This window comes from Drosophila suzukii, chromosome 3 (assembly GCF_043229965.1).
Source record: "Drosophila suzukii chromosome 3, CBGP_Dsuzu_IsoJpt1.0, whole genome shotgun sequence".
Lineage (NCBI taxonomy): Eukaryota > Metazoa > Arthropoda > Insecta > Diptera > Drosophilidae > Drosophila > Drosophila suzukii.
The window spans coordinates 8,064,041-8,084,434 of NC_092082.1; the positions used below are offsets into that span (position 1 = coordinate 8,064,041).

Consider the following 20,394-nt stretch of genomic DNA (forward strand, 5'->3'; position numbering starts at 1 on the left):
GTCAAAAAACCCCTAGTGTTCGACGCCACTGGCGTCGATACTTTTGCGGGACATCGTCTGCAAGCCTTTCCTCATTTGTCGGAGTCGTTTTCGCAACAACATCGGCAGCTGCTTGCGTTTCTCACTGCGCTCTCTTCATCTTCTGACTCTCTCCTAACGCACCATCAACAACATCAGCCGGAGCTTTTGTTGTCCACTTTGTGCGACATTCGCCGTCCGCCTGGCTTGAATATCGGCACGCTCCTCGGAGTTGCGCTCACATCACTTTCCGTGGCTCTCCTGATGCTTCATCAACAACATCAGCCGGAGCTTTTGTTGTTTGCTTTGCGAGACGTTCGCAGTCCACCTGGTTCTAATATCGGCGCGCTCCTCGGAGTTGCGCTCTCATCATCTTGCGCCTCTCTCCCGTTGCACCGTCAACAACATCAGCTGGAGCTTTTGTTGTCCGCTGTGCGCGACATTCGCCGTCCGCCTGGCTCTAATATCGGCGCGCTCCTCGGAGTTGCGCTCTCATCATCTTGCGCCTCTCTCCCGTTGCACCGTCAACAACATCAGCTGGAGCTTTTGTTGTCCGCTGTGCGCGACATTCGCCGTCCGCCTGGCTCTAATATCGGCGCGCTCCTCGGAGTTGCGCTCTCATCATCTGGCGTCTCTCTCCGGAATTACCTAGAAAATCGGGTGGATTCTTACTCTTCATCGCCTAATAGTCATGCGCTCTCCGTCTCTACCTTTCTGACGTTCGACTTTCTACAACAACTCTCTCAGAGTGCTCTCTCTGAAGGTGCTCTTTGGAGATGCTTTCGCCATCAACAACAACAATGGACTGCGGCTGCTGTAGAACGTTCTCGCTCATTATTACCAGGAGTGGATTCACCTGCGTGCAGTTATATCTTGAATGCTTATATTGACTGCCCACCTAATATTTGGAGCGCCGATCACCAGCCTATTCGTATCCGTACCACTACTTTACTGAAGGTTCTTACAAATAATTTTATTAATTATGATAAAATCCCAGCGAGGCCTCTTACGGATTCGGGCCATGATGCTGGACCAGTTATTGATAGCATGACCATGGATGACCGGATATGCGCTAACAATACAAATTTCAATATTTATTTTCAAAATATCGGTGGTATGCGTACGAAAGCTCAATCCCTTTTCCAGGCAACGTCTCATGGTGATCATGACGTCATCATTTTTGTTGAAACCTGGCTCAACATGGATTTCTTCGATAATGAATTCTTCGATACAAATCTTTATCATGTGTTCCGTAAGGATCGAGATTCCGTTAAAACACGATGCTCCAGAGGTGGCGGAGTTTTAATTGCTGTGCGGCGTGAGCTGCGTTGCATTGCTATTTGTCTCCAGAACGAGGATTCTCTGCTCGACCAACTCTGTGTATCTCTCGCTGGTCCGATGGAAACAATTTTCCTGACAGTATCATACATACCCCCAAGCAGCAGTTTTGATTTATATAAAGCGCATGTTGACAACATTGCCCACCTATACCAGGAGCTGGAAGATGGCCAATATATATGTGTTTTGGGCGACTTCAACCTATCTTCGCTCGTGTGGGCTCATGATCTTGAGTCTTCAGCAATGGTTCCCAGTAATCTGCATCTTCCTCATGAAATCTTAGTCATCGATGAGCTTCTTAGTATGGGATTAGTCCAGATTAACCATGTTTTTAATAACTTAAATAAGCTTCTAGATCTAATTTTTGTACACCCTGATTTATGCCTTACTCTATGCTGCAGCGATAATCCGCTAGCCGCGTGTGATGCTCATCACAAGCCCCTATTAATCTTAATTACTTGTTATATTTTCTCTCCAAATAATTCTCGCTTGCCTCTTACCTATATTAATTCTAGCAGTTTAGATTCTATCCGTAGTGATATTTCTAATATCAGATGGGCGGAAGTCCTCTCGCATGCGGATGTGAATACAACCTATGAAGTTTTTATATCTTTTCTCTCTACTATTATAGGCAGATATGCTAAAACTAGAGTTCAAAGTTCTTATAGACTACCATGGTACACACAAGGACTAAAAAAATACAAAAATCTCCGAAATAAATTCTATAAGCGCTACATAGAAAGCGGTGAAGCTGCCGACTTTGATCGGTACAAACAACATAAGCGTGAGTTTGAGTTCCTCAATAAATTCTTATACAGCCAATATATTGCTGATATAGAGTGTAAACTAATTACCAATCCTAAGTCATTCTGGCACTTTATCAATTCTAAACGTACAACCTCCTACTTTCCTTCCCATATGTCATATGAAAGTCTTTCAGCTTCTTCTGATATTGGGGTCGCTAATCTATTTGCTAAGTATTTTGTATCTAACTTTGAACCGAGCTCGCTGTGGAATGACGATGATTCACTCGGTGCCATTGCCACGATGCTAAATATTGGGTGCTTAGATGTTACTGATTTGGACTGTCATATGGCGGCTGAGAGTTTTAACGACTCAGGAAAATTAGACTGCGATGGCCTTTCTCCATTTATTTTGAAAAACTGTATAGGTGTTCTTTGTGAGCCCCTAAAAATGATCTTCAACAAGTCTCTTTCCACTGGCGTATTTGCGCATAGATGGAAACTTGCCACAGTTTCTCCTATATTCAAGTCTGGTCACAAAAACATTGTTTCAAATTATAGGCCAATTGCAAAGCTAAGTAATGTTTCAAAAATGTTTGAACGAATTGTAGCTAAGCAGCTAACTTTTCTTGCTGGTCGGATCATCAGTCCTAACCAACATGGTTTTATGCCTGGAAGGTCAACTACCACTAACTTAGCTACGTTTAATCTTTTTTGCATCCACTCGTTTATCAGTCATCATCAAGTTGATGTAGTCTACACCGACTTCGCCAAAGCATTTGACAAAGTCTCCCATAATGCTTTATTGGCAAAATTGCAGAAATTGGGATTTCATTCATCAATATTAAATTGGTTTAAATCTTATTTAGATGGGCGGATTTATAGAGTAGAGTGCAATGGTGTTTTCTCAAACCCGTATGTGGCTACTTCTGGCCTTCCTCAGGGAAGTGCTTTGGGTCCGTTTCTATTCATCATCTTCATTAATGATTTAAGCTATTGCATAACAAATTCTGAATTCCTGTTGTTTGCGGACGATCTTAAAATATTTAGGTCTGTGAATTCAATCTCCGATAGTGAACTTCTTCAAAATGACCTAGTAAATGTGGGAAATTGGTGTTCTCGTAATAAGTTGCCTCTGAACGTGTCAAAATGTTTCTACGTTAGGTACAGCAAACGATTAATTAATGTCCTTAGCTCTTATTCCATTAGTTCCCATGTTCTTTCCTTAAGAAATGAATCACTGGACCTAGGAGTTATGTTTGATACCAAATTTACTTTCATGGATCACATAAACTACATAATTCCAAAGGCATACGCTATGTATGGTTTTGTAAAACGAAATTCCACGCAATTTAAAGATCCGTACACGAAACTAAGCCTATTTTCTTCGTTCATTAGGTCCAGATTGGAATATGCTTCGTTTGTCTGGAGTCCGACTGGAACTACACACATCAATCGTATTGAGCGTGTTCAAAAAAAATTCCTATCTTTTGCCCTTCTTTCTCTAAACTTTAATGACCCGGTTCCCTCTTACTCTGCGAAATGTCGTCTTGTGCACCTTTCTTCCCTACAAGATCGTAGAATAACTAGCGCACTAGTTTTTATTTGTGACCTGCTGTCCTCCAAAATAGACTGCCCTGCATTGCTGAGTAGCATAGGCTTTTCCGTACCTGGTAGGTCTTTAAGGTCATTTGAACCCTTTTTTATTCCGGCATATAGAGCTAACTATGCTTTTAATGAGCCTCTGTGTAGAGCCTTGTTCTACTGGAACAAACTTCCATCTCACATGCGGCTGGACCCATGCTCTCCTAGGGAATTAATTAAGAAAACCCTTTACAATTACCTTTCGTCCCTTAGTATTTAGTTTAGTAATATACAAGTAGCCAGTTAAGGTACCAACTGTTGGCGAAATAAATAAATAAATAAATAAATAAATAAGTATATGAGGGACTCGGTGTTTCTCCGAGAATCTGTTTCTGAGGATGTCGATCATATTTTGCCTTTTGGCAGGTTTTACAATTAACGACGACCTCATTTGCCATATGAGTCATTTTGGGGAAAAAATAGTCTTGCATAATCTGCTTCACGTTTTCCTGAGCGGCTCTATGAGCCCTGTTATGTTCTGACACCGTAATTTCTTTTTGTTCATTTTTGTCTAAGATGTCAGTCACCATGCGGTTCGTGTAACGGAATATGGTTGTCGGGAATGTTTCTATTAATTTATGCTGAATAAATGCCAGTACTGGAAGCTCGCATAAAATTGCATTGACTACGTCTTTCTTGACCACATCGCATACTCTCTGTATAAGTGTTTCTCTATCCGAGAAATACAAGAGATGTCGAGTCTTTTCACCGAACATAATGACCGTTCTAACTGAGGCAGTTCCGCTTTCCTCTATTATTATTTGGTTCCGAAAGCAGTTGACCGGCTTGTCTGTTTTTTCGATAGTGTAGGTGAGTGATAACTCGCTATGTATTGTGGCAATATCTGACTGCGCATCCTCTTCCAGTGAGTGGATGTGCTGTCGGGACAGCGCGTCAGCGACGTAATTCTCTTTTCCTGGCTTGTAAAAAATTTGGGCGTTATGCTCGTCAATAAAAGCTTTCCACCGCTTAATTTTGGCGTTTGGATTGCGATCTGAGACGGCAAAAGTGAGTGGTTGATGGTCAGTAAAAATGTTCAAATTTTTCACGCCATATAGGTAGTTCCTGAGGCTCTTTAGGGCCCATACAATTGCTAGTAACTCCCTTTCATTCGTTGCAAAGTTTAGTTCCCTGTCTTTTAAAGTTCGTGATATCATGGTTATGGGTTTTCCGTCCTGTGATAGGACTGCTCCCAAACCGAAAGACGAAGCATCTGTCGTTAGGTCGAACGCTCTTTTGTAATTTGGGTATAATAACATTACATTTTCAGATGCGAGAACATTCTTAAGCTTCTCGAAAGCCTGGCGCTGATTCTCATCAAAGTTAATTGGTATTTTCTTTGATTGTCCAGCACCCACTTTGCCGTTATCACCTTTCAGGATGTCACTTATAGGTTTTGCAATAGACGCGAAGTCTTTAATAAAACACCTATAGTAACTTGCTAATCCAAGGAATGACCTGACATTGAATAGTGTGGTTGGTTGCTCGTAGTTACGAATTGCATCTACTTTGTTTGGGCATGTTCTTATACCTCCTCGTGAAACTACGAAACCTAAATACTCTACGCTTTCTTTAAAAAAATTTGATTTCTCACGCGCAACCCTCATATTGGCCTCATATAGCTTGTCCAAGACCCATGCTATGTGTTTCACATGTTCATGCATATTTTCTGAAAAAATTATTACGTCATCGACGTAGACATAGCAAGATTTCCCTATTTGTTCTCTGAGCACATCGTCGATGGCTCTCTGAAAAATGCTGGGTGCATTCTTCAATCCAAAGGGAAGTCTACAGAATTCGTATTTCGCATTTCCTACTGAGAAGGCCGTTTTCTCCCTGTCGCTTTCGGCGAGTAATATCTGGTGAAAACCAGACTTCAAATCCAAAGTGGTAAAGTACTTTGCCTTGCCCAAATTGGCCAAGATGAAAACTACATTCGGAATAGGATATTTGTCGTCTACTGTCTTTAAATTAAGTTTTCTAAAGTCTATTACAAGGCGTTTTTTTGTGTTTCCCTGTTCATCAGTCCCTTTCTTATCTACAACCCAAACCGGGTTGTTGTATGGAGACCGAGATGGTCGAATTATGCCGTCCCGTAACATAGCCTGTGTTTCTGTATTTACAAAGTCGGACACACCCATCGGGTATGGGTACAATTTTGAATATATTGGGTCTTCATTCTCCGTCCGGATAGTACCGATGATATTAGTGTTGTAAGGCAGCGCCTCATTCGGTTCTGCAAATACACCCGTGCGGTTTTCTAACATTGACTGGAATTTTTCCATAATTTCGTGGGGTACCTCGATGTCATCAACTTTTGTAAAATTAACATTTTCACATTTCAAAAACTTAATTTCTTCCGAATTGCTGTTAGTTATTAACTTTCTGAATTTTAGGTCAAGTACGACGTCGGTTTTTTTTAACAAGTCCAGTCCAATTATTCCGTCAAACGTTGTTAAGTTCGGTAATAAGAAGAATGTTGTAGTTGTGTTAAATAGGTTTAAGGTGCATTTTTTGTTTACAGTGTTGTACCCATGGATTGATTTTACAGAAAATGGCTTATTTACGAAAATAACGTTTTTTAATTCTTTCATAGGTTTAATATAATTTTTGGAAGCCCCCGTGTCTATCAAAAGTTTGATTTTTCTCCCTGCGATATCCCTTTCTATGAACGGGAGCAGGGAGTCATGCCTAAAAAATTTATTTCGTCATAATCTACGAGGTCATCATCTATGTCTTCTACTTCCTCTTCGGCTACTGTAGGGTATTCGTCATTGTTTTCGATAGGTTGGTCATTGTTTAACGCCAAATGGTTTATTCTTTGATGTTTCGGTCCCGTGTACCTTGCGCTACTATTATTGGGTCTTTTATGCGCCAGTCCATGGTTACTATAAGCGTTGGGTTGATTATTTTGTTGATTGGTCTGCCACTGATTGTTTTGGGTTTGTCTATGAAACAGACTACTTTGTTGATTTTGAGTTGGTTGTCTAAAACGAGATGAACTATCGACGTCCATTGGCTGGACTGGATCCTGTCTGAAAGGCTGTCTTGGTTTTTTATTAAAATGGGGGTTTTTACCCTCCAGGTTAGATCTAGAGTCTGTTATTGTATTTCTTTCTCTGTCCTGTTGTCTCTGTTCGGACCTTTGAAGTTTTTCCTCCGTGCTACGGGCAAAACTACTTGCGAACATATATCGCTCGTGATTAGCCTCTACCTCTTGTGCTAAGGCTAGAGCGCACTATGGGGAATTTGCTCACTTTTTGTGGCATTAATTAATATCTTAAGAACAAAGCAACATTTAAAAGTTTTGTTTTTAGAATTAAGTATATAAAATTTAAAGGAAGTAAATTAAAAAAAGATGGGCGTGGTCCCGCCTTTTTTTTAAGAAAAAAAAATTTTTTTTTCTTGTCAATAAAATAAAAAAAATTTTTTTTCTTGAATTTTTTTTTAAGAGACCAAACTGATTTAAAAAAAAAAATTTTGCCTTTTTTTATTTCCCTTTTTTTTAGTGAAATTGTAATTTTTTGTATTGTGATCACTATAATTCTTAACAAAAATACTAAAATCCTATATATCAACGTTAAGTAAGTGAAATGATGTTGTAAAATAATTTTTAAATAATCGTTATTTAATAAGAAATATAACTGCACACTGTTTTTCTTAAGATAACATCGAAACTGGCATTTACCAGACAAAAATGAGGAAAATATACCATATTAGGTAGAGGTCTTTAAAGCTAAATTTTAGAGAAAGTGCGCAAAAGTGCACTTTTATACTAACCGAGCTCAATGAGAATTAAATTCTCTACAAGATAAAAAAGGTTTCAGAGGTGGAAACTGCTGGAATCACTTTGTAGCTCTATTTAAAAATACAAATTAACTTAAAGATTTTGATTTTTTTGAGGTTAGAACTAGAACACGAATATACGAGCAACACAATCAATAAATACAATATTAAGGTCACAAACACAAGTTACAAGTCCCTCTGATTGGATGGTATTTCAAAAACCTCAGAGCTATGTTTAATTTTACACTTTTTGACAATTTAAACTATTAAGAATAATAGGCGCTTTACCAGCGCTGCCACCTCGTTGAAATAAAAACAGGCTTTAACAGCTGATAACTTAACAGTGGTGCGTACTGTTAAACTTTTCTGTTAGTAACATTAGATATTGATGTTATCGTGATGCATTCTGATAAACAAAACCTATTTTTAACGACTTTTAAAAAATGGGTTTTGGCCAAAAAAAGTGGTCAAATTCCCCATAGTGGAGCGGATGGAAGATCGGATGGTCTAGCCGAAAAAAGAACATCGCTTAGGGATTTTTTTGTTCCCGAAATAAATACGCGAAGCGCATCTGCTCTATATTTTTCGTTCATTGACGCTGCTACGGTATTGTCGTAGGTCATAATTGTCTTGTTTATTAATAGAGTCAGCTTTTTCTCCACTTCGTCGTAGTATTGCAAGAGAGTCATGTTTCCTTGGCGAAGCGTTGACATCTCCTGTTCTACTAAGTATACCGGTCGTTTGTCAGCGTATGTAAAATCTAGTCGGTTTATTATGGCTTTAAAGTTAAGAGGTGTGTCGAAAGACGAAAGAACCATATCGGCTGAACCTTTTATTTTATTTCTTAATATCCCTAATGCCTGGTAGTGCTTGGAACTACCGTCGTATTTTTCGTACACTTTATATGCTGTGTGCGCAGCTTTTCTCCATGAGACGTACGTCTCATTTTTACCCTCAAAGTCCGGCAGGGACTTCATAATATCTAAGGTCTCACTACACGAAACACTTATTCTGATCTCAGCATCCCTATACGTTTCTACTTCTGGTGTGCTAATATTTACACCACCTAAGCGCTTCTGAACCTCTAGTAACTTTTGATCAAAACTTCTTTCCTGCAAGGCGAGGGCGCTTGCAACTGCGCTTTCTACAATGGCCTTTAACTGCTCGTTAGTCATTGCCATATTTGAATTTTTTGGTTTTTCCAGACAATCTTCCGCGCTTCTGAGTTTTCGAAATTCCTTTAGCAAATCTTCTATTTCACTATCACTCATATGTTTTAACACAAAGAACAAAGACTTTTTGTTCCTTTTGTATTTAATTTTTTCTCGAAAATTTTTCGAAAATTTGTCTGAACTTGCGCCTATTTTTTGTCAGAGACTCTTGGAATAATTTATGAAAATTTTTGATTTATTCTTAAATTTTTGAATCGCTTTTTATTTGGGCCAGATAAGGGGGAAAAGTATCAATGAACACTCTACTTACATGGTCTTAAAAAAAATTTTTTTTTTTTTTTTAATTAAATGTTGCTGCTCCTGGTACTTCTTGTTGTATCTTCCTTCTTCCTGGCGTATTTAATTGTGTTATGTTATTAATGCTGCTGCTGGTGCTTCTTGTTGTAGCTTCCTTCTTCCTTCTTCCTGGCGTATTTATTTATTAATGTTGCTGCTGCTGTTGGTTCAGTTTTTATTTATTTATAACAAATTTTATTTTTTAACCGTTCGAGGGTCTTACGAACGCGTTTTAAAATTGTTTAGCTAAACGACGGATCGAGGGTCTTACGAACGCGTTGGGTGCCAATTAATTATTCGAGACGAGTTTGGTTTCGCGCGGCGATGACCGTCACGATTTATTTCCAAAATTCAACTAACTCATAAGTACATAAATTCTTAAAATGTAAGCTAGCCCTATGCTCTGAAACTGCTGACCCGGCGACTTGTGCATTGGGTTGGGCAACCGCTGCTTCCGTCGCAGTGCATTGCCCGCTGATTGCGCTGACCGTAGCACCGTCGTTGTGCAATGTCCGCAGGTGTCGCTGGCCTTGCATTATTCCCGTCTCGTTATGCGGGATTAGCCTGGGAACTTTCTTGTTGCTGGGTGATCGTGTTAACTTATATATATTATATATTTTTAGATGTTCCTCATGATATATTTTATATTTAAGATTTAGCAATACTGCTTTATTTGTTGCTATATTTTTCTATAAGTGCTGATACAAACGCGAGCATGAACGTCGCCTAGCCTTGTCTATTTAGCCGTCTGCATACAAAATGCACATAAATTGTCATGTTCCGAGAGCAGAAGAGACACCCTGCGGAGGGGGGGGCATAATGGGGATGGGGAGGGGCCCAGGGGCGTAGGGGCCAGCAGGGGCGTGGTGGCTCCATGGCCATGTGCCCAGCATATTTATATTGATTTTCGCGCCTGGGATTGGCATTTGGGGGCCATGCGTCGGCCGCCAGCTTGTTGTTATGTACTTTGGCTTTTCAATTTCGGCTCGTTTTCCTCGTTTGCTCGCCCCATTCACTTTTTTTTTTTATTGTGTTTTGTGGGTGCACAATAAATTGAGCCGAAATTGCATCAGCGAAATTAACAGTTTCATGTACGTTAATAGACTTTTGCAGTGTCCCAGGCCCAACCACCTTCCACTTTCCCCTCTCCACATGCCACCGGGGAAGTCGGCTTGTGGCAGTGGTTACGGCGAGTCGGGGGCAGTGGGCCCATTAGGTTGGGGCTTTTTAATTATGGCCAAAAGAGCGTTTGGTGCCGCTTAAAATGAAATTTTCAGCTGTTCAGCATGGTTAGCATGGCTTAAGTAAATCTGCTGGCTAGTATATCCCGCCATTAATAACCAAACCTTACTCCTTAATTCATGAAACATTTTAATAGATTAATGAGAAGTTTAATCAAGTCGGAGAGTAACCTAATACAAAGGAAATTAATTAGTGTAGATCTTAAATAAAGTTTCTCTAAAAGTCTATTTATAAAGTTACCACTTCCCTAAACTGTTGATTGAGGAAAAGACTTTGTGAAATATAAGAACATTGCTTATTAGGTTGTTAAATATTTTATCACATTTAATGAATTTATATGAATAATCATAATTTTACTGACTTTTAAGTGGATATTTTTAGAAAAATTCTCAAACATAAAACTATAACAACAATGAAGAAAATTGTTTTCTGCTTAGAAAATAAAAGTTTACCTTTGTTTTTGCTTTTTAAAAACTTTATAAAAAAGCCTGAGTTCCGTAAAGCTGATCTAAGTAAAATATCTCATGCTAAAAGACCAATAAGTAATACTCCAACATGTTCTTGCACTCCTTGTTATATGGAAATTCCTACCTTGTTTTAAACCCACCCAAAGTGCGTTTTCAAATCGACCTTAAAGTCGCAAAACAAAGCACAAATGGAACTATACATCATTCGAAACTCATAAAGCAAGAAGTACACACACAATGTGCATAATAATGCCCAATGCAGTTTGGCTCATTAGGTCGCCGGGTATGCCATTTGGGATATTTGGACCCAAACTGGGGTCCGGACTTACGGCCCCCCGAACCAATTCACTCTCATCCGCCAGTGGAAAATTTTGCATGGGTAATTAATCTGGTGGGATCCCTTGGATATCGTAGCTCCTGCCCATTAAAAGTGCTGCAGCACGGCAATTTCTGAAATTTTAATATGGCAAACGAACTAACAATAAGCAAACCACTTAGTTACTTCTCACAGCCATGGCTAATTTGCTTTGTTCAGCTGCTTCTTTGCAGCTGGAAAATGGAAATGAAGTTTTCCTTTTGTGCGAGCTAAAAGCAAGTTTTGGTATCCACTTGAAATATGCAAAATTTTGTAATAACCCAAAGAAGGAAGTGGCAGGAGATTGAGATTGTGGGCAGAAACTGAGGAAGGGCGGTGGAAAGGACGAAACCGGGCAGCCAACGCACGCAATCGGCAACGTGTCGCATTTGTAGTTAGACATAATTGTTAATTACCCGAAACCATTACCACATTAAAGGCCATAAAATGCAACACTAATTGCTTTATGCCACCTCGTCGAGGCAGGACAGTGCACTGAGAGAAAAATGATAGTAGCTACTATATAAATGGTTGAAAATATTTAAATTATATGAAGGGAATATCAAAATATTCTGATACACTTTTGAAAAACAAAAATTTTTTTTGGGGTTTTTAATTATATTAATTCTTAGTAACCTATTTATTACCCTATAAAATATTCTTAGTTAAGTTAAAATTAATATTTTATTTATTAACGGGTGATTATATTATAACCAAAAAATCTTTGAATGAGATACAACAATAGATTCAATGTTAGATAGACTTCAGGCATTACACTTCATTTAAAACATACTTTTAATGGTCTCCAAATAATACGTAAGGCCTAAGATAAATATGAATACTATTTTTGTTTTATTTATGATATTTTCCATTTTTTCGCACAGTGCACTAGGCGAACAGTTTCTATTTGATTATGCAGCCAGTGCTCCTTTGTTATGGTTCTGGTCGGGCTCTCAGTTCAGTGTGTGCCGTAACGTAATATGCAGCAGCAACAATAGTTTCGGCCTCATCATCATCCTGTGGACCCGGCTCCTACTCCTTGCTCAGCTCCAGCTCCATTCCTCCTCGGGATTCCCCCCCAAGAGCTCATGCTCATGCCATGCCAAGCAAACATTGCCATTCGGCGGCAGTCATCGTCACCAAAGCTGCACATGCTATATGATTAATATTTCAAAATTACACTGACATGCAAAGTGTCAACTCATTTCGAGAGACGCCGCCGGCAGCACTTGGCACTTGGCACTAGGCACTCCGGCACTTTGGCACCCGGCTGTCCGGAATATGGTGGACTATACGGATTCCGGACTCCTGACACGCCCACCTTTCCACACATTTAGAGCACAAAGCGCTGACAATGTGCGAGCAGGCAGGAAAAATGGTGAAAACGTTTTGTTACAATTCACTCACAGGTGGCCCAGAGAGCAAATAGTAGGCGTGAAAGTCGTGAAAGTCGTGAAATAAGTGAAATATTTATTAGCCGAGGCACATCGCTAGTCACGCGTTCGGGACACGCGATTAAAAAGGAATTACCAGCTCGGTGGAAAAAATATTCGAGTGGGTGTGGCACGTAATTTAATCGAATTTATAAGCACCTCTATACGTCTTGATAATCACAATCACAATCCCATTTACTCATGCGCAGCAACCAGTTCCCACAGAAAGTCAATGAAAAAAAATGGGAAATATATGGTGTAGGACAATAATGAAGGAACAAGGACGAAGGGCAGGAGGCACAGGAACAGGAGCAGCTACATCAATGCCAAGCGTTAATCGATTATGCTTGCTGACTTACATAATTGCATTTTTCCCAGACCAGCAGTTGTGAATGGCAACTAACAGCAGATCGAACCATAATCGAATCAACTAAAGTTATGGGTTAGGAAGTTTTCGTATACCCTTTATTAAAAAAACAAATATAAATGTTCCAGATTTATAGTAAATCAAAAATAAAATTGAAAATCAAATCAGATAATAATGATATCTGAGAAGAAAGAAAACAATACTTTTAAACGCTAAAATATTGAAAGTTATAAGAATACAAATAAATAAGAATAAAAATTAGAAAACAAATATATATAAATATTTGTAAAAGAGAGGGGATGAAACGGAAACAAGGTTAGCGAATAATAAATCACTGTTTTAAAATTGTTCAACATTTTAATGGATTAATTAATCATTCATTTATATCATATCATTTTTAAAATTTTAAAAATGACATTATATTGTACTTTGTGCATCAAAAGGGGGTATTTAAAAATTGATACCCAGACACTCAATCAATTAAGGCCTGTGAAAGTGGTGAATTAATTTGTAGAATTGCAACCACAAATCACAACGTTAATGTGGCATACGCATCGATTATTTCTATATGCCTATCCTGGATGGACAGACCATCCTTATCCTTATGGCAACCGAAGGAGCGGCAACCACGACAAGGAGAAAATGTCTGGCAGAGCAATTGAAGCGTTTTTAATTGATTTCTCCTCTCAAGTTTCGCCACACTCGCATTCATCAGACCCCCCCGTTTGCGGCTTGTCTTGCGTAACTGATCAGAATTGATGCCACTGATTTATATAATCTTGCCCAAATAATCTCATCCAGTAGTTGTCATGAGCCGGCTCGCAATTAACACGACTCAACGCGCATACACAAAACGGCGAAATACCAAAAATGGGAAATGCTAAATGCTAAATGGTAGATGGTAAATGGTAAATGGCAAACGGCACAATGTATCCCGATCCCAATCCCAAACCCAATCCTTTCGGGTCTGAAATATTGGCCTAGCGATTTGACATATTGCCAACAAAGGAACTCATTATCTGTGCATTAAAATGGGACACGACCCGCTTTGGTTGTTGGCCGTTTTCTGTACGCTCGGCATTGCTCCCCATCCACGGTGTGTGTGTGCCACGCTTATAAAACACATTTATCATAACTAATCCTTTGGGTTTTCGGCTGCCATGCCCCCGGATCCGTCCGTTCCGGGTCCGCCCCCACCGCCACCACTGCTCTGTCACCGATAACACTTTGAATAATAAATAAATACAAACAACGACATTTTGGCAAAGGCAACTGCCAGACGGCCAGACAACGCCGGCCGATTTTTAATGCAAACGATTATCATGTAAGGCAATATAAAAATAAATTGCAGCCCCGCCAACAAAAAAAAGGAAAAATCAAGAGCAGCGACAGGACATGGGGAAATGGAGGGAAAGCTGGCCACATTGGTACCCTTCGAGTATACACAGGGAAAAAAAATGTGAGACATTTAGATTTTAAATAAAAATATAGCATATACTATATCACAATGAAAGACAAAACATTTTTTGATATGCCTTTTCAAACCTCCTTGGAATTCTCCTATGTAATTTTTATAAAACCTTTTTCTGTTACGTCGTAAATCATCAAACTCATCTTGTTTAATAAAATAATTTATATAAATAATCTGAAATTTATTAATGACATTTATGACAACTTAATATTTTAATTTTCATCAGTTAAAAGAATAAATTTGACTAGGCACACAAGCAGAAGTTATGCACCCACAAAAGACATTATAATTTACGACTTCTTTTGGTGACATTTCTCTCCGTATACCTCCTGTTTCTGATAGGCATCGGAGTCTAGGCCTTACTTGCTGGCAAGGACCCAGCCTCGCCGCTAATAACACACAGCCAGGACGACACTTTAGCCCCAAAAACGGAGGACACCCGGGTGCCTCCTTCGGTTGCGAGTCCAACTCCGGCAGTCTCATCAGTTCCAGTCCCCAGATCCTGTACAGTCTCAGTCTCAGATCCTGCTGTTGCTGTTGCCTTTTGGCAGCATTTAAATAAATTTCACACGTACATATAGACCAGCGGTTAGTGTTTGGGGTCGGAACGGATCGGGAATGGATGGCCCGGAATACACACAAGGCCCGATGCTGGGCTGTTGCTGTTGGCGACAGCACTTGGCTCGGACTGCCCTGGTAGCCATTAAAGCCAATTGCCCACAAAATCATGCCCGATATCATAATTGCTCTTCGTGGTTTTCATACCCTGTAATACCACAGCAGAGCAGGGGTATTTGAGGCTTGTAGTGACATTTGTAACAGTTTGTGTTCATAAGAATAAACTATTTTCTAAAAATTAAGTTACTAATAAAACGTAATGTTTTCTTTTAGATTTACAAGAAACTTAAAGGAAATATGTTAATATGTGCTCTATTATAATACAGAATTGTAGAATCCCAATTTTACCCTAAGGGATTATGACATATAACTGAGTAATTTAAAACATAAAAGAGACTTATTGTAGTTACTCACACTAAAATTAATTTACTGAAATGCTTCTGAACTTTATAAAAAGTTTAAGGTATTAAATCAGAACTACAAAAAATTAAACTTATTTTTGTGGTTAATCTGTAATTTTCAAGAAGATACCAGAAAAAATATAACATATTAAGGAGGTTAGATCTTTTGTCTTCTTGTTATTATAAAAGTAGGTTTAAAACATAGAACGTTCATAGGTGTTTTAAAAAATATATATGTCGTAAGGCCTTATTCCTATCCGCAAGTTTAATTAAAAGTATGTTTTAAGGTATACGTTCTTATCGATTTACGTTTTAAAACCTATTTTTAGTTTAACATGCGAAAAAGGAAAGGTTCTCAAATAGTTTAGCCAGTTTTAAAACCATTTTGTTCTTCTATTTTTTAATTGTGGAATTTAATATTTTTAAAAATTAAAAGCAAGGGTATTTTTAAGTCGACTGCTAACTAAAGTTCTGAAATCGATGTTCAGCATCGTTTAGTTAGCGCCAACGGGCAGTGCAATGGTTAAGCGAGTTTGGACGAGCGCACCCCGAGCTCTGGGCTCATATAAAATATTGTTTATTCAGTCCGAGGGAGACTGGCAGTGAAAGGGAGGTCGAGAGTCATAAGGGGAGTAAATCGCAGATGCGATAAATTTAAACACTTGTTGTAGTTGCTGTTGCAAAATTTATTAGGAACACTTTGTGGTTGTGTTGGTTTTTTGCATGCGTAGCCGATGCTCCTATTAACGTCTCATGGCCAGTTGCAGTTTTATTGAATTTGCGACACTAAGCCATCTACATCTCTAAAAGAAAACAAATACATATAAATTTGCAGGGATAATTCCGTATCGACCATGTTATGTTGCCAAAGGAAGTTCAAAGTGTAAGCGGGATACCCATTTCGTTTGTTTTGGCCACTTGAAATCGCGCCAAGTTAATTAACACTAACGGCTCCGGTCCAAAAGAACGGCCAAACTAAACAAGGATTGCTGTTCCGCGCGGAGTCCTCGAATGCTAATGAAACGTTCGCTGCATAAATTTAATTGTTTATCTGCCTTCTGAGCTGGCTGAAGGCCAGGACCCTCCAAATGCCTTTTGGCCAGCATCGTGTGGGGAAAGAGCCATCTGAGAGACAGAGAAACATCCGGAAACTGGAGTTTTGGGCGGGGAGCGAACATATGGCGCACGGTGTGTTTGGCAAGTCATTGGCAGTGCCGATGCCACGATGATGACTTTTAAACTTTCTATTAAACTATAACAGCGATGATAGATGAATAATAAAAGCGCCAAATACATAATAAAAAAGTTTAGCGTCATTGGCGACAGGCGGCTTGGCTTTTCCTGCCAGTTTGAGGCCCATCAGCAAGCATCAAATCAGCCAGCCATATTTGTTCACCGAAGTACACATGGAGAATACGGTTATATTATCTAAATTTTATCTTATCAAATAAAATATGTTTTTGGAGAATGCCAAAAAATAGGAAGCATTATTTTTATATATGTATAGCTTAACCGATTACGTAATTTAAATCAGAATTTTGCGAGGATCATTGCGAAGGGCATTTGTTTAGAACATTCAATAAAGGAAAGGGGTAAATAAAAAAAAGAGTCCAAAAAGTCTCATTGCGAGGCTTATTGCGAGGCTTATTGAAAGGCTTATTGCGATGCTTATTGCGAGGCTCATTCCAAGGCTTATTGCGCGGCTCATTCCGAGGCTCATTGCAAGGCTCATTGTGAGGCACATGGCAAAGCTGTTAGCAAGACTCTGCTAGGCTTTTGGCAAGGCTCTTTCCCAGGCTATTTGATAGGCTGTTGGCGAGGATCATTCCGAATAAGTCTTATTAAAAGGTTTACCTCATTGCGAGTTCTATGCCGAGCCTCTTTCGAGTCTTATTGTGTTGCTTTTTGCCAGGCTCATTGCTAGGCTTTTTGCTTGTTCAATATTAGCTTCTAAAAATACAACAAAACAAATATTATTTTCTTTTGGTGCACAAAGGAAAATCGTTGTATGTGTTTTGATGCAGACGAAGACTGATGCTGCTGCATTTGCGGTGAGAGTGCGTGCCTCGCATAAGTTAGGAACGTTAACCGGCATAAGGACGAAGGACGCAGGACGTACTGACAGGGAGGAGTTGGAACTGAGCCTGGCTGGCAAACTATGGCCGCATAGCAGTTCGAACAGATTGATGAGTTGTTGAAAAATGGCAAACTTAAACAACAATTCCGCTTCGCATGGGAATGACTAACGATGAGCAGAGAGTGCGGCCCCTGTGCGAAATTTCGCATTTGCTTAGCACATTCAGATCAGGAATAGAGAAAACAAAGGGGTGGGGCGAAAGTCTTACAATACACAAATTCCTTTTGTTAAATGTTTTATTGATATAATCTAACTTATAATAATAAAATATTTATTTGTTTAATATATATGCATTACATTGATGATATTATTGAAGAGGGAATAATCTCACTACTTTGAATTATCACCTGAATACTTATAATATTATTTATTTATTTAAGATTCTTAACAATCTAAAGTTTTGAAATTTCAAAGTTATCTTACAAATATAACAAAGTAAATATACTGGGGATTTTTAAAGATACCTTTTGGGTTTTGAAGAGGTTATGAAATTTCAGATCCAGTTGACCTTTCGTTCAACTTCCAGAACCTTGCTTCAACAAAAGTTTCGCACCGTAAGAATATATATATTATATTTTGAGTAGCCGGATCCGAGACCATGAGCCTGGACTACACAAGCTGGCTGCTGAACCGGCTGGCGGCCTTCTACCACTCGATCTACTTCTACGTAACGCTCTTTTCGCTGGGCTACTGCTTTGTGTTGTACCAGGCGCGGGAAAGGATCTATGGAATGGAGTTGTCCTGGGGCAGGATATCGCTGGTGTACAGCTGCGCAGGGATCCTGATCTTGATGTTAACCCTGGCAGTTTACTACGCCTGGATGGCCATAACCCTGGTTTGGCGGCAATATTGGGCACACTTTAGGGCCTCGCAACGGACTCGATTCCTGTTCGATTTGTACCGAATGCAGCAAGTCGGGGAACTGAAGTAGCAGCCTATGTATCTCTGGCATTATGATCTGATTAATCCTCGAATTGCTTTCAATAAATTAATCAGTTTGGCACTAAATGGGAGATGGTGGCACGGCAATATGCAAATCGTTTAATCAAAATGTAAATGCAAATGCGAAAAAATAAAATGTTCTCTCGTCAGAAGTCGCGCAAACAGACATTTTGTAAATATTATTATTACATCCCCATATTATTATTATTTATTTTTTTTTTGCTTTCGGTTGCGTTTTGCGTGTGTGTCCATTTATTTATATTTTGTGGGGTCGTTTATGATTTTTTGTTGGCTCCCCTGGCTTTTTACTGCTGCATGGCGATAAATTTGCATTTAAATCACCGCCACCCCCACACAGCCAATTGGTTGTGTGAGCTGTCCTGGTTTTTCGGGGCTTTCGGCGAGACAATGGTAACAATGGTATGAGGACCTCGAACATATATATGCATGGCCGGGCGTTATTAACCACAAAGTGTCACATGATTTTATTTCGTTTCGCTACGTTCCGCTGGCCGTGCATTTTACCTGCAGCTTGCTTTTTGTGCCCATTATTTTTGGGCTGACTTCTGTCCGATGTTAAACGCTGATAAGCTCCAAAGGACATTTTCCAACATAAAATAGCCGTAAGTAGCACTTGTCTAGCGAGTGGCAAGGAGTCGGGAATCAGGAGTCAGGAGTCGAGAGCCAGGACTCCTTAGACGCCAGGACTTCGGGACTGCACTGCAGTGCAGTTAGGCGAGTGCAGCTGGGATTGCAATCGCCATAAAGTGCGCCGCCGGTCGTCGTCGAGGGCAAAATTGAAGTGCAAATAAAACGCCGAGCAGTTTGGCTTCGTTTTTTTTTTGTTTTTTTTTTGTCATTTTGGGACATGGCGAGGATACTCCGGTTTTCGTCGCATATTTCAACAAATTTTTTACTGCACTTTGCAGTTTGTGTATATTTTTTTTCGACCAGTTTCCCCTTTTTGTGTCGCTTAAATGTCACTGAAACAAGTCAACGGAAATGGTCGGAAAGTATTTTGTTTGTTATGCTAAAATTTAAGGGCTCAGGAAGTCGTATTAAAGAGCAGCAAGCCAAGACAACAAAAGTAAATAAAAAATTTCGGAAAAAAAAACATTAAAAAGATATAAAGCAGTGTGTCCTGACAAACGATTCGTAGTTCGATTTATTCGCTGTATTTTCATTTATTTCACGTTTGATTGATTATTGCTAGACATCCGTCCGACCAATGCAAACGAGTTTTTGTTATTTTAATTTTTGTGCATTTATTTAATCTTTTTTTATTCTGGCCCCAGCTTTTGTTGGGACCATTTTAGATTGCGAAAATATTGCGTGATTTCTCGTAAATTTCAATGTTTATTTTATGCAAATTTCTTAAATTAAATCGAATGCGAAAAAACTCCTCTCGAGTGTATAAATGTGCAAATTATTGGCGGAGCTTTAATTAGCTGCCGTTTATTATGATATCCAGTTACATAATGTGCACTGATTTACGCTCCTCGGGCGATAATCTTCAGTCATAAAAACCCACACATCTGTTCATTTGCGTTATTGTCAATTTGAGGGTCATACTTTATGATTTCCGGGTTAAAATCAACTAATAACACAAAGGAGTGAAACGGTTGAGATATTCCGGCGAATTAAAATGAAATTCAACACCATCACCAAATGATAAAAAGGGTTAAAGTAAATTTAATCTTTCTTAAATTGCTTAAAGCATGGCAAAATGTGATAATGCAGGAATATATATACGATATATTAATTTAAATATAATTAAACCAAGTGCTCTTTCGACGACTAATAAGAATTCTGCATAAACGAAACGGGCTTACGTTTCAAATATTTCTATGGAAATTCGAATATTAAAACAGAATATTAATATTACAAACAATATTAAATGCGGCAAATGGAAAACCAATCTCGT

General features: G+C 39.1%; 1 protein-coding gene across 1 annotated transcript; it reads left to right on the plus strand.

Moving 5' to 3' along the window:
- Positions 1–18,126: 18,126 nt before the first annotated feature.
- LOC108012758 (uncharacterized) lies at positions 18,127–18,636 on the plus strand. The gene has a single exon (XM_017078191.4). It carries the CDS (start codon positions 18,127–18,129, stop codon positions 18,457–18,459), a length of 333 nt encoding a protein of 110 aa, XP_016933680.2. The 3' UTR covers positions 18,460–18,636.
- The last annotated feature ends 1,758 nt before the right edge of the window (positions 18,637–20,394 follow it).

What these genes read in the sequence shown, in the direction of transcription:
- LOC108012758 (XM_017078191.4), top strand. Translation starts at nt 18,127, where the DNA reads ATGAGCCTGGACTACACAAGCTGGCTGCTGAACCGGCTGGCGGCCTTC.